Source organism: Scyliorhinus canicula, chromosome 8, assembly GCF_902713615.1.
Source record: "Scyliorhinus canicula chromosome 8, sScyCan1.1, whole genome shotgun sequence".
NCBI lineage: Eukaryota > Metazoa > Chordata > Chondrichthyes > Carcharhiniformes > Scyliorhinidae > Scyliorhinus > Scyliorhinus canicula.
In genome coordinates this window covers 63,940,136-63,953,993 of record NC_052153.1, presented here as the reverse complement: position 1 = coordinate 63,953,993, position 13,858 = coordinate 63,940,136, and the positions used below count along the sequence as shown (strand labels likewise).

The 13,858-nt window shown below is 41.9% G+C and overlaps 1 protein-coding gene across 6 annotated transcripts in view; it reads left to right on the top strand.

Annotated features, from left to right (window-relative positions):
• The window catches only part of LOC119970292 (probable global transcription activator SNF2L2), a 188,747-nt gene extending 175,233 nt beyond the window's left edge, over window positions 1-13,514 (top strand). For 4 of the 6 annotated variants that reach the window (XM_038804675.1, XM_038804672.1, XM_038804676.1 and 1 more), the window contains 2 exons: window positions 3,616-3,761; window positions 12,126-13,514. In XM_038804675.1, coding sequence (XP_038660603.1) covers window positions 3,616-3,761; window positions 12,126-12,161 — 182 coding nt within the window. In that variant the 3' untranslated portion in view covers window positions 12,162-13,514. The remainder of the gene's footprint in view (window positions 1-3,615; window positions 3,762-12,125) is intronic. The other 2 variants (XM_038804673.1, XM_038804674.1) reach the window with 1 other exon arrangement.
• The last annotated feature ends 344 nt before the right edge of the window (window positions 13,515-13,858 follow it).

Here is a 13,858-nt window from a genome sequence, read left to right as displayed (position 1 = left end):
TTTGAGACCGGCTTGATGATGTTGAATTGCCAACCCAACATCATCACATCATATTATACGTTTTCCCAAGGGAAGATGCCTCGCTCCTCTGCCTAACTTGAATGCGTAAAATCTAGCCAAAATAAAGGTAAAATGTGTTTAACTTGAGTGCTTCTTCAACTATACTGTGATGATGAAAATTGTTTTTCTAACGTGACTTTATAATGAGGAAATAACCCAGCAATTACCCATGTGAAAATCTTGGGTTTAAAAAAATCCTTCACAGCACTGCTCATATTTAAATTTCACTGAAGTAAAATCTCCAAAACAAAGTTCTTGGATTGAAAAGGAAACTAACATAAATTACATTGGATAAATAAAGTTTTAGATTTGTTCATTCAACCCAAAATCAACAGTGTGTGAATATTTTGTCCCTTGTTGAGGATATGACATTTTAAAGGTTTAGATCGCGAAGGTGTAACCAGTAAGTGATATTTGAGACAGGAAATGAACTAGTAACTATTTCAAAGTGAAAACGAACACAAATTGTATTCACTATACAACTGAAATGCAGCCTGGCTTCAACTTACTACTATAATTTCAACGGTTTACCTCTTCAATGGAAAGAGCATTAAATCTGCTAAATTGCCAAATTTGTTAATCTGTATATTTTGTGTCTCGGACAGTGTTAAATTACTGGTTCAAGTTTGTCCTAAGCAATTAATCTTGTGTGTAGAATTCTGCTGATGTGACAACATGATATTCTATTCAAGTGATTAACATGAATGATGGAAAAAAGACCTGAAGAGTTTAATCTTCGCAGGACTTTAAGTCAGACGATGAGCAGGATCAACAGTCCCTCTATTTTTGTTTTGAAGTACACTGATCATTTAAGTGTGTCGCCAATTTAAACTTTTGGTAATTGAAAAAGGAGCAGCCTTCACATGAGTTTTGGATAGCTGCTTAGCTTGGGAAATGTTGAGCAGGACCTAGTTTGAGGAACTGCAGATGGAGACACAAGTATTATTCTGATTAGTATTTATAATAATGATAGTTGAATTTTGTCTGTCCATTTTTTTTTGTCTGTTTGATTGGTCAGTTTAAAGGTTTTTTTTTGGTGGGTTGCTTTGGCACGTAGAACCTTGTGCACCTGGAGGCACATGGGACGCATGGAGGACTGTGTCATACATGTACAGCTGCAAATGCACCATCTAAGTACAATGGGCGTGTCACCACACAAACATAGCCCCAAGGAAGAACCAATTACAATCTTGCTCCATTACTCGAATACTAAACGAGGACTTTATTGTGGAACAAGGTAGTTAGGAAAATGTTATTTTTCAATGCTAGATGCTGAAATTATAAAAGGTAGATTTCAAGGAAATTTGTTTATTCCTCAAATAATATTGACTCCATCACCTGCCTTTCAACTCTGGAGAAACAGTTCCCAATTAGACTTTCATATGACTATAAACAATTCACACGGTCCAAGTCTCCTGACACAATTTGTATTAATATGGTTAAGTCTGGTTTTTCACAGCTTTAAGTAGCTTTTTTCTAGAGTGTGAATTTAGTTCTGTTAAAGTCTTTGGTGAAATAATAATGTAAATCCTGAATTTAAAGTACTGTTGCAGTAAAGATTCTAATTTTCCTGCAACTGTTTTGCAGATCTCAGCTAGTTTTAAGTACTGTAAAAATACTTCACATCATGCCACAATGTTGAAGCCCAGGTTAATTGGCTAATATAACATCATTACTTTTTGAAATACGATGTTTGCAACATTGTTTATCAGTTTTATTGTCACCGCTCTTAGTTAGCTGTATTTCATTGCTGTTTCTTATGTGCCTTTATAATTTACCACTTAGCTGCTCTGACAGGAATATTGGCTGACTCCAAAGCAGTGCCTTTGGTCAGCATGGTTTGAAGTTAATAGACTTAACCTTGAAACCTATTTGGTTACAGTTCTGAACATTGAGGTGCACAAATTCTTAATCAACAATTGTGAATGTTTTTCGATATATATATATATTATTGTAGAAGAACAGAATTCAGTACAAAAAAAACAATGTGAGGCAAAAGTGGAAGTATTATTTATCTTGAAGAATTGAATTATATTTAATTTTATACAAGTAGTGTTACGGTCAGGCAAGAATTATTAGAATGGCTCCCCTCTCTTTCCATCCTTAGTTTGACCGCGTCGGGTTGTCTGGGTTTTTTGTGACTGGGTTAGGAGATGGGACCTCAAAGATGATGATGGCCTTTCTCCAGAATGGCTGACTCCATTTTAATAACTTTGGAATGTGTTGGATATAGTTATTCAAATGTTTGACCGTTTTAGCTGCTGTTTTAAGCAGTTTTTAAAATATGCTGCTGTTCAGTGTTTTTGCTTATCAGGTGGTTTCAGCCCAATAAATATAGCTATTTTGGTTTTATAATTGTAGAAATGTTGTTAAACAAGGAAATATTGCTCCAGGTATTAGTCTGTTAGAAGTTTACATCTTGATAATTTTTAGTGACTTCACCCCATTCTGCTGTTTCTTGGCCTCTGAATAGGCTCCAATTATTTTTTATTCCATTATAATCCGGTCTGATTTTTCTCTCATCCAAGGAAATGGCGTAGTATTTTTTAGTTTTCAAGTTGGCAATTTGGATTCTTTTCAGTCGAAGTAGGCAGAAAGGGAGATTTAGAACAAATAAAATTACATCACAGGAACAGGCCCTTTGGCCGTCCAAGCCTGCACTGACCATGCTGCCTGTCTGAACTAAAAACCCTGTTCTAACCTGCCTGCTTACCACTGGCTGGGGACTAATGGCAATCCCACAATCCTTTGGGAGTATGAGCTTCCCCAATGAGAGGGGGGGGGAGGGGAAAGAGAAATCATTAGCAGATGCTCTGCATAAATAAAGCTGGCCAGTTTGGAACCAGCTAGAGAGGAGTGAGCAGCAAGGGAGTTACTGCTACTGTTTGTGTGTGTGTGTATTATATATGTTATTGGAAATAAATGTTATTTCTTTCTATCCTTCAACTCGTGTTGGATTCTTCGTGGCCCTCACAAAAACCCCCTACTCTTCCGGGGACCATATCGCTCTATTCCCATCCTATTCATGTATTTGTCAAGACGCCCCTCAAAAGTCCAAAGATGTGCAAGTTAGGTGGGTTGGCCATGCAAAATTGCCCTTGGGTGGGGTTACTGGGTTATGCAAATAGGGTGGAAGTGTGGACCTTGGGTGGGCTGCTCTTTCCAAGAGCCGGTGCAGACTCGATGGGCCGAATGGCCTCCTTTTGCACTGTAAAGTTCATAAATTCTATAAAAAGTCACTATCGTTAATTGAAATAATGTTACATTTGTGCTGGAAATCGAAAGCCTGTATTTGATAGTGTTCCAGGCTAGTAAAGCACCCTCTGTTCTTATTATCTGACCTAAAACTATATGGCAAAAGAATGGAGTTATGATCAATAACTTTCTTGAAGACAAGCTGAGTTGCACGGCATACAAATTAAGTACTGTTACAGAATCTGTGAATGTGTTGCAGCCTTGTAGTATAAACGTATCAATCTATTCTTTGTGGATGTTTGTAATAATGTGTTTCCAAACAGTTTCAAAAATAAAGTACTTTTTTGTACTAACTTGCAGCAAAATCAGTCAAAGTTAAAATCAAGCTTGGTCGAAAGGACAGTGACAAAAGTCGTGAGAAAGGAAAGAGTAAGAAACGGCTCAGTCGTACGAAAATCAAGCCCGTCATTAGTGATGATGACAGTGATGATGACCAAGATGACAATGTAAGTTTTTAAGCAAGGTGATTTGCTATTATAAAGTTTAATGAATGAGCATTTGGAATATAAAATTGCAGTTTGAAACTGATGTGCTGTTTGGCTATGTTACTTTGAACCATTGAGCCTTTGAATTCAAATTAGAACAATTTCTCTTTGTGACCTTTTAGATTATTTACATGGTGTAGCAGAAATAATTTTCCTGACTATTGCACTTTTCAATGGTTTTAATTCATCCAATCATTTGATTTTATGGCTGTTCCTCCATATTTAAGGCTCTGAGATTTTAGTATACGCTATCCATGTGACTCATGAAGGGAAATAACCGTTGGCTCCGCTTCCCCTCCACCATGACGTCTGTTCTACGAATGAATAAACTTACAAATTAAGATGTTCCTACATCCAAGTTGAGTCTTGCACTGAATCCACTTTAATTTATTTGAATACTGTAAGGCCTTTCAGGTAAAGGTGTTGCTGACAGTGATATCAAGTGGCATTTAGTTAGCAATGACTTGGTCACTGGTGCTCTGTTTGGGTGCCGCCAGGCTTTTCAGCTCCAGCCTGGATCCAAATGTGAATTAAAGAGCTGAATTCCAGACACGAGTTGAGGAAAACTATCCTTAACATCAAGCCATAATTTGACTAAATGTGGCATCAAAGAACACTAGCAAGATTGTGAATTTTATTCCGGATTTCTAATGGGTTGGTCATTTTTAGCACAAAGGAACATGGCTGTGGTTGGAGGCCAATCATAGGCCCAACTATCTTCAGCTGCTTCCTCAATGATCTTCCCTTCAACATACAGTCAAAAATGGGGAGGTTTCTTGATGATTGCACTATGTTCAGTACAATTTGCAATTCCTCGGAAACTTAAGCAGTCCATGCCCGCGTACAGCAATACCTGCACAACATTCAAAATTGAGCTAATATGTGACGGTAACATTTGGATCACAGAAGTGCCAGGCAGTCACCATCTCGAACAAGAGAAAATATACTTATTACCATTGCTGAAACACCCACCATCAACAACCTGTGGATTACCATTGACCAGTAGTTTAACTAGACAAGCTTATAAATACTGTGGCTACAAGAAAAGGGGTGGCATTCTCCCCTACCCGGCGTGACGGAGGGTGCCAGCGTAGGGGAGTGGCGCCAACCACTCGGGGGTCGGGCCTCCCCAAAGGTGGAGAATTCTCCCCACCTTTGGGGGCCAGCCCCGCGCCGGAGTGGTTTGCACCAGAAGACTGGCGCAAAAAACCGGCGACCCCGGCAGCGGGGCTGGCCGAAAGGCTGTCGGCGCTTGCGCTGGCAGTGGCGGCAGCTGGCCGCTGACGTCACTGCCGGCGCATGCTCGATGTGGGGTTCTCTTCCACTTCCGCCATGGCGGAGGCCGTGGCGGACGCGGAGGAAAATAGTGTACCCAGGGCACTGGCCCGGAGTCTGAGCGGGGGCCCCGATCGCGGGCTAGGCCACCGTGGGGGCACCCCCTCCGGGGTTCGATTGCCCCCTCCAGGACCCCGGGGCCCGCTCGCGCCGCTAATGCCGCCGTTCCAGAGGTGGTTTAAACCTCGGCGGCGGGAGAGGCCTCCCAGCGGCGGGACTTCGGCCCATCCGGGCCGGAGAATCACCGCAGGGGCCTCTCCGATCGGAGTGGCGAGATTCCTGCCCCCGCCACTTCTCGGGTGGCGGAGAATCTCTGCCACGGCGGGGGCGGGATTTTCGGCGGCCCCAGGCGATTCTCCGACCCTGCTGAGGGTCGGAGAATTTCGCCCAAGGTTAGAGGCTTGGGGATCATGCAGCAAGTCTTTCCTAACTCCCCAAAGCCTGTCCACTACCTGCAGGGCACAAAAGTTAAGACTGTGATAAATGCTGTCCACTTAACTGGATGAAAAGAACTCCAACAATATTTTGATAAGTTTGAAATCATCCAGGGCAAAGAAATCACCTGGATTCGTGCCCCATTCACCACCTTGAATAATCCTTTCTTCCAGCACAGCTGTACAATGGCAGCAGTGTGCACCATCAGTGCAGCAACTTACTGGGTTCCACACCCCAAACCGTGATCTAATTTACTCACTAGAAGAACAAGGGTAACAGACAAATGGGAACACCACCACCTGTAAAATTCCTCTCCAAGTCACATACCCCACTGACTTGGAACCATATCACATTCTTTTGCACTCAATGGCCAAAATCGGGGAACTCTCTCAGTAACACCATGTGCAACATAACTGCAGCAGTTGAAGAAGGTGGCTAAACACCATCATCTTCTCTAGGAGAAGTTATGGATGAGCAATATATACTGGTCTTGCCATTGGCCCTCACATCCCAATTAAAGTGCACCTGAGTTTGTAGTCCATTGCGCTACGTCTTGTTCATGTACTCTCTAATATTTATGAATCCATCACTTGGCTCTTTAAATCATTAGTGCCCCAGTGTTCAAGAAACACTTATATTCAGGGTTCTGATATGTTTGCTAACAATTTGGTTCGTAGATTGTAGCTAAAATGGCATTGGAATTTTGACTTGTTTTAGACTGTGTAAATAAGTTTCAAATAGCATTTCTGTTGCCATTAGAAATGCTAATATTTATTATCTATCAGCTGACTAATTCCACACATTGTATGTAGGAATATAGAAGCAGGGATAGACCATTCGGCCCTTTGAAACTGCTCCCCTATTTAACTAGGTCATGGCTGATAATTTACCTCAATGGCATCTTCCTGCACTACCCTCGCATTCCTTGATTTCATTGGTAGCTAGAAATCTATTGATCTCTACTTTGAAAATACTTAATGAGTCGCCACAGTCCTCTGGGGTGGAGAATTCCTCCCGATTTCTGAATAAATTCCTCTTCATATCTCCTAAATATGTGTCCTGGTTCTAACTCCCTCAACCAGGATAAATATCCTGTCTACATTTATGCGAATAGGCCCAGGCTCCTCAGTCTTTCCTCATCGGACAGCCCTGCCATACCAGTAATTAGTCTAGTAAACCTTCATTGCCTTCCCTCTATGGCCAGTATATCCTTCCTTGGGTAAGGACACCAATAGTCAAGATGTGATCTCACCAAGGCTCTATGTAACTGCAGCAAGACATCCTTACCCCTACATTCAAATCCTCTTGCAATATATGCTAACATACATTAGTCTTCCCAATGTCTTCCTAATTGCTTGCCGCACCTGCATGTTTGCTTTCCGTGACTTCTGGACAAGAACTCCCAGCTCCTTTTGGACATCAAGGGCGGTATTCTCCGCTCCCGATAAAAATCGGGATGGCCATCGTGAAATCGGCCGAGGTTCACGACGGCCTCGGGGCCCGCTCCCCGCACCTAATTCACCCCCACACGGGGGGCTAGGAGCGGGGCCGCGACCTCGTTGCGCCGGAAACGGCGCTTTTCTGATGTCATCCGCGCATGTGTGGGTTGCCGGTTCCTACCCACGCATGCGCGGATGACATCAGCGCGCAGACAGCACAAACCCACGCATGCGCGGTGCCGTCTTTCTCCACCGTCGCCCGGCAAGACGTGGCGGCTTGATCTTGCCGGGCGGCGGAGGCGAAAAAGTGCGTCTGTTTCGGACGCTGGCCCCTCCCGAGCACAGTCGCGGTGCTCCGTCCAAATCGGGCCCCTAGATGCCCCAAACGGGCATCTGGCGCCCGTTTAGCGAATGCAGCGACCAGGTGTGGTTGCTGCCGTGGTGAAACGGGCGTGAAGGGCTAGCCGCTTGGCCATCGGGCTCGGAGAATCGCCGTGAAAAACGGCGAGCGGCGATTTTTTCCGGGGGTTGGGGGGGGAATCGCTGGGGGCATAAGAAATGTCGGGAGGCCCTCCCACGATTCTCCCACGCCACGTGGGGAGCGGAGAATTCCGCCCCAATACTTCCCAATCTTCCCATCCTGCCCATTCATTTAGTCTGTCAACCTTTTTGAAGCCTCTTTGCATCCACCTCACAACTTGCATTCATACGATTTAACGGTTTATTGACCTTAAGATTGCATCTGCCATTTCCTATGGATTGGTGATCTACCAGAGCCTGCTGTTTTAAGTACACATGACTGGCTTAAAATTTATGCTGGCAAGCTCCAAACAGTGCATGTCAGGTTCTCCACCAACTCTTTGCTTTGACTGGAAGTGATGAGAAGAATACCATTAATACAGCCATCATCATATGACCAAATGTAATTAAATGCAGACTCATTATTTCTGCCACAGCAGTGCTTGGCATATGAACATATTTTGTCCTGACATCCAGGATTGTAATACTTGGCAGAAAAATGTGAATAATAAAATTTTGGGTCATCGGTCCCATTCTCATAAATTTGAAAACATTTTAGTTTAGGGTGGGATTCTCCGGCTGCGTCCGCCTGCTGACCAGAGAATCCTGCTTGAGGTCAATGGACTTCTCCATTGTTCAGATCTCGCCCGAGGTGTTCTTTCAGCGGGCGGGGTAAATAAATCCAGCCCATGGTTTTAAACTGGCAACTAGAAGGCTATCTATTATTGCATTACTTTTACACCAAGACCCAACCTCTCCTACCCCAATACCTGAAAACCATAATGGATCCAAGCACATCTTTCTAGCAGGAGCGCTTTTTAAATAATTAATGGGATGTGGGCATCGCTGGTTAGGCTAGTATTTATTGCTTATGCCTAATTGTCCTTGAGAAGGTGGTTGCGAGCTGCTGCCTTGAACTGCTGAAGTCCATGTGGTGTAGGTGTACCCACAGTACTGTTAGGCAGTGAGTTCCAGGATATTGACCCAAGAACAGTGATATATTTCCAAGTCAGGATGGTGAGTGACTTGGAGGGGAACTTCCAGGTTGTAGTGTTCCCATGTGTCTGCTGCCCTTGTATTTCTTGATGGTAGTGGTCATGTAAATGGAAGATGTTGGCCCTGGAGCCTTGGTGAATTCCTGTGGTGCATCTTGTAAATGCTACACATTGCTGCTACAGTGTGTCGGAGGTTTGGGGGAGGGGGTGGGTGCTTTATCCTAAAGTTGAGCCTCTTGAGTGTTGTTGATACTGCATTCAACTGGGCAGGTGGAGAGGAGTCCATTACACTTCAAACTTGTGCCTTGTAGATGGTGGACAGGCTTTGGGGAGTCAGGGGGTAAGTTACTTGCTGCAGGATTCCTAGCCTTTGACCTACTCTTGTGGCCACAATATTTAAATGGCTGGTCCAGTTCAGTTTCTGGTCATAGGTAATCCCCAAGATGATGGTGGGGATTCAGTGGTGCTAATGTGATTGACTGGCAAGGGAAGATGTGTACATCCTCTCTTGTAGGAGATGGTTATTGCCTGGCACTTGTGTGACGTGAATGTTACTTGGCACTTCTCAGCCCAAGCTAGATATTGTCAAGGTCTTGCTGCATTTGGGCATGGACTGCTGCATTACTTGAGGAATCACAAATGGTGCGGAACACTGCAGACATCCCCATTTCTGACATGCAGCTGGAAATGGTTGGCCTTTGGACACACTACCCTGAGAAGGTCCTGCAATAATGTCCTGGAACTGAGATAACTGACTTCCAGCAACCACAGCCATTTTCCTTTGTGTCAGATATGACTCCAACCAGCAAAGCACCCCTGCCATTCACATTCATAAGTTCATAAGATATAGGAGCAGCATTAGGCCATTCGGCCCATCGAGTCTGCTCTGCCATCCTATCATGGCTGATATGTTCCTCATCTGCTACCTACAATGTTACAGACCAAGACGTGGATTGCAAAATCAGCCAGAGCATCTCCTCCCTAGAACGCGTGACCTGTGAGCAGGAGTTGGCAGTTTAGCCTTTCGAGCCTAAACACCTTCAAAGTGATCATGGCTAATCCCATCTGGCCTCAACTCCACTGTCTTGCCTGTTCTCCATAACCCTTCAAGCCATTACCAGTTAAAATACTGGTTAACTCCCCATTAAATTTAATGACTGTCACTGCATCCACTACACTCTGGGGTCGCAAATGTCACAGATTCACAACCCTATGGGAGAAGTCGTTTTTCCTCAAATCTGTTTTAAATTTACTACCCCTTATTCTAAAAATATGACCCCCTCGTTTTAGAATGTCCCACAAGAGGAAGCATCTTCTCCACGTCTACTTTTATCCATATCTTATCATGTATGCCTCGATGAGATCTCCCCTCATTCTTCTACTAGAGACTATAGACCTAAACTGTTCAATCTCTCCTCATACGACAAACCCCTCGTCTCTGGAATTAATCTAGTGAACCTCCTCTGAACTGTCTCCAATGCCACTACATTTTTTCTCAAATAAGTGGACCAAAACTGTGCACAATACTCCAGGTATGGTCTTACCAATGCCTTGTCTAGTTGCAACAGCACTTCCTTACCTTTTATACTAAATTCCTTTTGCTATAAGTGCCAACATTCCACTTGCTTTCCTTATTATCTGCTGCACCTGCATCTTTGTTTTCTGTGACTCATGCATGAGGGAACCCAGATCCCACTGCATCGGAGCACCCCGAAGTCTCTCCCCATTTAGATAATAAGTTGCCTTTCCATTTTTTTCCGACCAAAATGCATGACCTCACATTTATCTACATTAAACTCCATCTGCCATATTTTGGCCCACTCTCCTATCTATCTACATCCATTTGTAAGTTTTGTATTTCCTCATTGCAACTTACTGTCCCACCTATTTTTGTGTCATCTGCAAATTTGGCTATGGAACCTTATATCCCTGTATCTAAGTCGTTAATATAGATTCTAAATAGCTGGGGCCCAAAGACCGAACCCTGTGGCACCCCACTAGTTACATCTTGCCATCCAGAAAAAGACCCATTTATCCCGACTCTGCGTCTCCTGTCCGTCAGCCAATCTTCTATCCAAGCTGATAAATTACCCTTACTTCCATGTGACCTCATCTTGTGAATTAACCTTCTGTGCGGCACCTTCTCAAACACCTCCCGGAAATCCAGATATACAGTACTACATTTACAGGATCCCCATTATCCACTTTGCTTGTTACATCTTCGAAGAACTCAAGTAAATTAGTCAGAAATGATTTGCCCTTCATAAAACCATGCTGACTCTGATGGATAGTGCTTTGGCTTTCCAAATGTCCTGATATTACATCCTTGATAATTGATTCCAACAGATGTTAAACTAACTGGTCTGTAATTTCCCACATTCTGTCTCCCTCCCTTTTTGAATAAGGGTGTTACGTTAGCATCTTTCCAAGCCACTGGAATCTTTCCCGTGTCCATAGAATTTTGTAATATCATAACCAATGGATCCAATATGTCTGCTGCCACTTCCTTTAACGCCCTAGGATGGAGGCCATCAGGCCCTGGGGACTTGTCTGCCCTCAATCCCAAGGGTGTGTCGAGTACAGTTTCCTTATTGATGCTAATTGTTCCAAGTTACACCCTTTCTATTACCTCTGAATTGCCCGTTCCTATAGGAATGGTACTAGTGTCCTCCACTGTGAAAACTTGAGACAAAGTATTGATTGAGCAACTCTGCCATTTCTGTGTTCCCCACTATTATCTCACCAATTTCATCTTCCAAGGGGCTAAGGTTTGCCTTAGCGACTCTCTTCCCTTTTGTGTATCTGTAGAAGCTTTTGTTATCTTTTTGATATCCTTCTGTGCTATTTTTTTTCCGTAACTTACCTTCGCTTTTTTATTACTTTTTTAGTATCCCTTTGTTTATGTTTGAAAGTTTCCCAATCTTCCAGCCTGCCACTGGCCTTTGCAATATGATATAACTTTTCTTTATAATGTCCTTGATCGCCTTGTTTTAGCCATGGATGTTTTTTACCCATCTTTCTTCCTCACTATGATATATTTTAGTTGTGAGGAATTGAGTATCTCCTTCAACAACTGCTGCAGCTCATCAGCTATCCTAACTTTTAGCCTTCCTGCCCCGTCTATGCGGGCCAAATCTGACCTCCAGCCTACATCATTTCCGTTGTTTAATTCCAGAACACTAGTGTGGGACTCCACTTTCTCGCCCCCAAACTGAATCTTGAATTCTACCAAACTATGGTCACTACTCCCTAGTGAATCCTTAACTATGAAGCCATTAATTAATTCCTCCTCATTACAAAACACCAAATGGAGAGTAGCCTCCTCCCAGTTTTGCTAGGTCTCCTCGATACTGTTGTGTTCTGCTGCTTCGGATAACACAGGCTGCTACTTGATGCAGTCTTAATTCAAGGATGCTCCAGACTTTGAAATTAGTTCAACGTGTTTATTGAACTATTAACACAATTCTCAAATGAGTTTGACTCAATATCAAACTGGCAAAACTGATATGAAGCTGCAATGAGGTCTTACCCCCAGATTTAAAGAAAATTTCTTGTGAAAATGCTCTGTCAAATTTAGTAAATTCATTTTCTTTCCTTTCCAGGACCAATCTGATATCAGTGGAAGTGAAGATGAATGATGTAATAAAAAATGTGAATTGCTTCATGGACAAGTCCTTGTTTCAGTAACTTTATCAACTGTTTTGTTGCACAGCTATCCATAATTCCTCCTCCCCTCCTTTAACCTTCCCCAAGCTTGTCCTTTATCTGAAAAGTAAATCTGTTAGTAGAACAGTATAATCTTTAGTTTAGTTTTATGTAGGCATGACTGCAGTAAAATGATTTCCTAAGTATACATCTGTTTGCATCACCATATATTTGCTTTATGCTTGTTAAATTGAATAAAAATGCTTTTTGAATTGTATCAGTTTATATATACATTAAAACATGCCATAGCTTTTTTTTGTGTTCCTCGAGGTCAGTGTCTCCACAGCTTTAAATCCTGACAAATATAATTCAAGTGGAAAATTTGTAACATTATGCACATCCCCCTTTAGTTCAATTTGTTTTGAAAATATTGTTTTGCAACCAGTGCTGGTAATAAGCTTTTCCTTAAGTGTACTTAATTCTTGCTTTCTTTGCACAAAGTCTTTGGTGTATCTGATTGCCCAAGGCAAATAAAATCTAATTCAGTTGTAAAGAGTGAAGTTTTTTGTCTGTGTTTATTTAAGCACTAATTAGGAATTAGGCAAGGTTAGGATACTTCATGGGGAATCCTGAAATGTTATTTATATTGCCACAATTGAGGTCAAGGTTAGTTAAAGTTCATCTCCTGAAAGAATTGTAAAACTGTATTTTGTGATTTGTGAATTACTTTTAGACCTTGTGTAAAAGAGATTGCACAGATGAGAGTACTGTGTACCAAGTTGATTTGAAGTTTGTGGAAATGGATGGCAATTAAACAACATTCTGTCATCTGAATAGCTTTGTGAAATTTTACTTTGTGGGAGGTGATGAAATACCATGTTTTCGTAAACCTGACATTTATCTATAGAATATGCTTCATTATATGAAACACTCTGGTCTTAAGCTGTTTACTGATGCTTTTACTTAAGATTTGAATGTGTTGAGTCCACTCCCTCAGTTTGCCAGATGCTGAACTAACTTATTGCGAGCAAAAAAAAATGACAGAGTAAATGATTTTCCACTTGAACTCAAAGATCATCTTTCATAAAATACAAGCTTCTTTTGACAGTTATTTAGGAAGAAACCCCAGAGATGCTAAAATTAAATATAGCTTGATTGCATGAGGGGTGATGGTTGATTATTGGGATATTTAAATAATTTTAATTCCATTTGTAGTTATAATTTTAATTTGTAATTGATTTCCTTGTGTTTACTCATAATTGTAATTGCTTGTAAAAGTTTTGATCTATCAATATGTGAGATAAATCTGTATTTTAAACTTGCCAATAAAACATAAATCCACAGAATGTCATGTATCATTTCTTATGTTTTTAATTTGACTTTAAATATCACTGTTACAGTATTATTGCATTAACTTTCCAATACAATTCCAGTGTCAACTTTATTTTACAGGACTGTGCTCTATCAGAGGTATTAATGTAATATAATTGGTATCCACATGCTGGAAGCATGTTTTGTACATAATGCAATGTTTTTAAAAATTTAAATCCAGATAATCAGAGGAAAGAATTCCAGAAATAATGTTGATTATTGTCCAGTGACCACCACCATGCCCCCCTGCCCCAGGCTTTGCCTGTATCAAACACTTGTTTGTCCTGGATGTTCTATGCTGCTGGTTGGGGTTCCATAT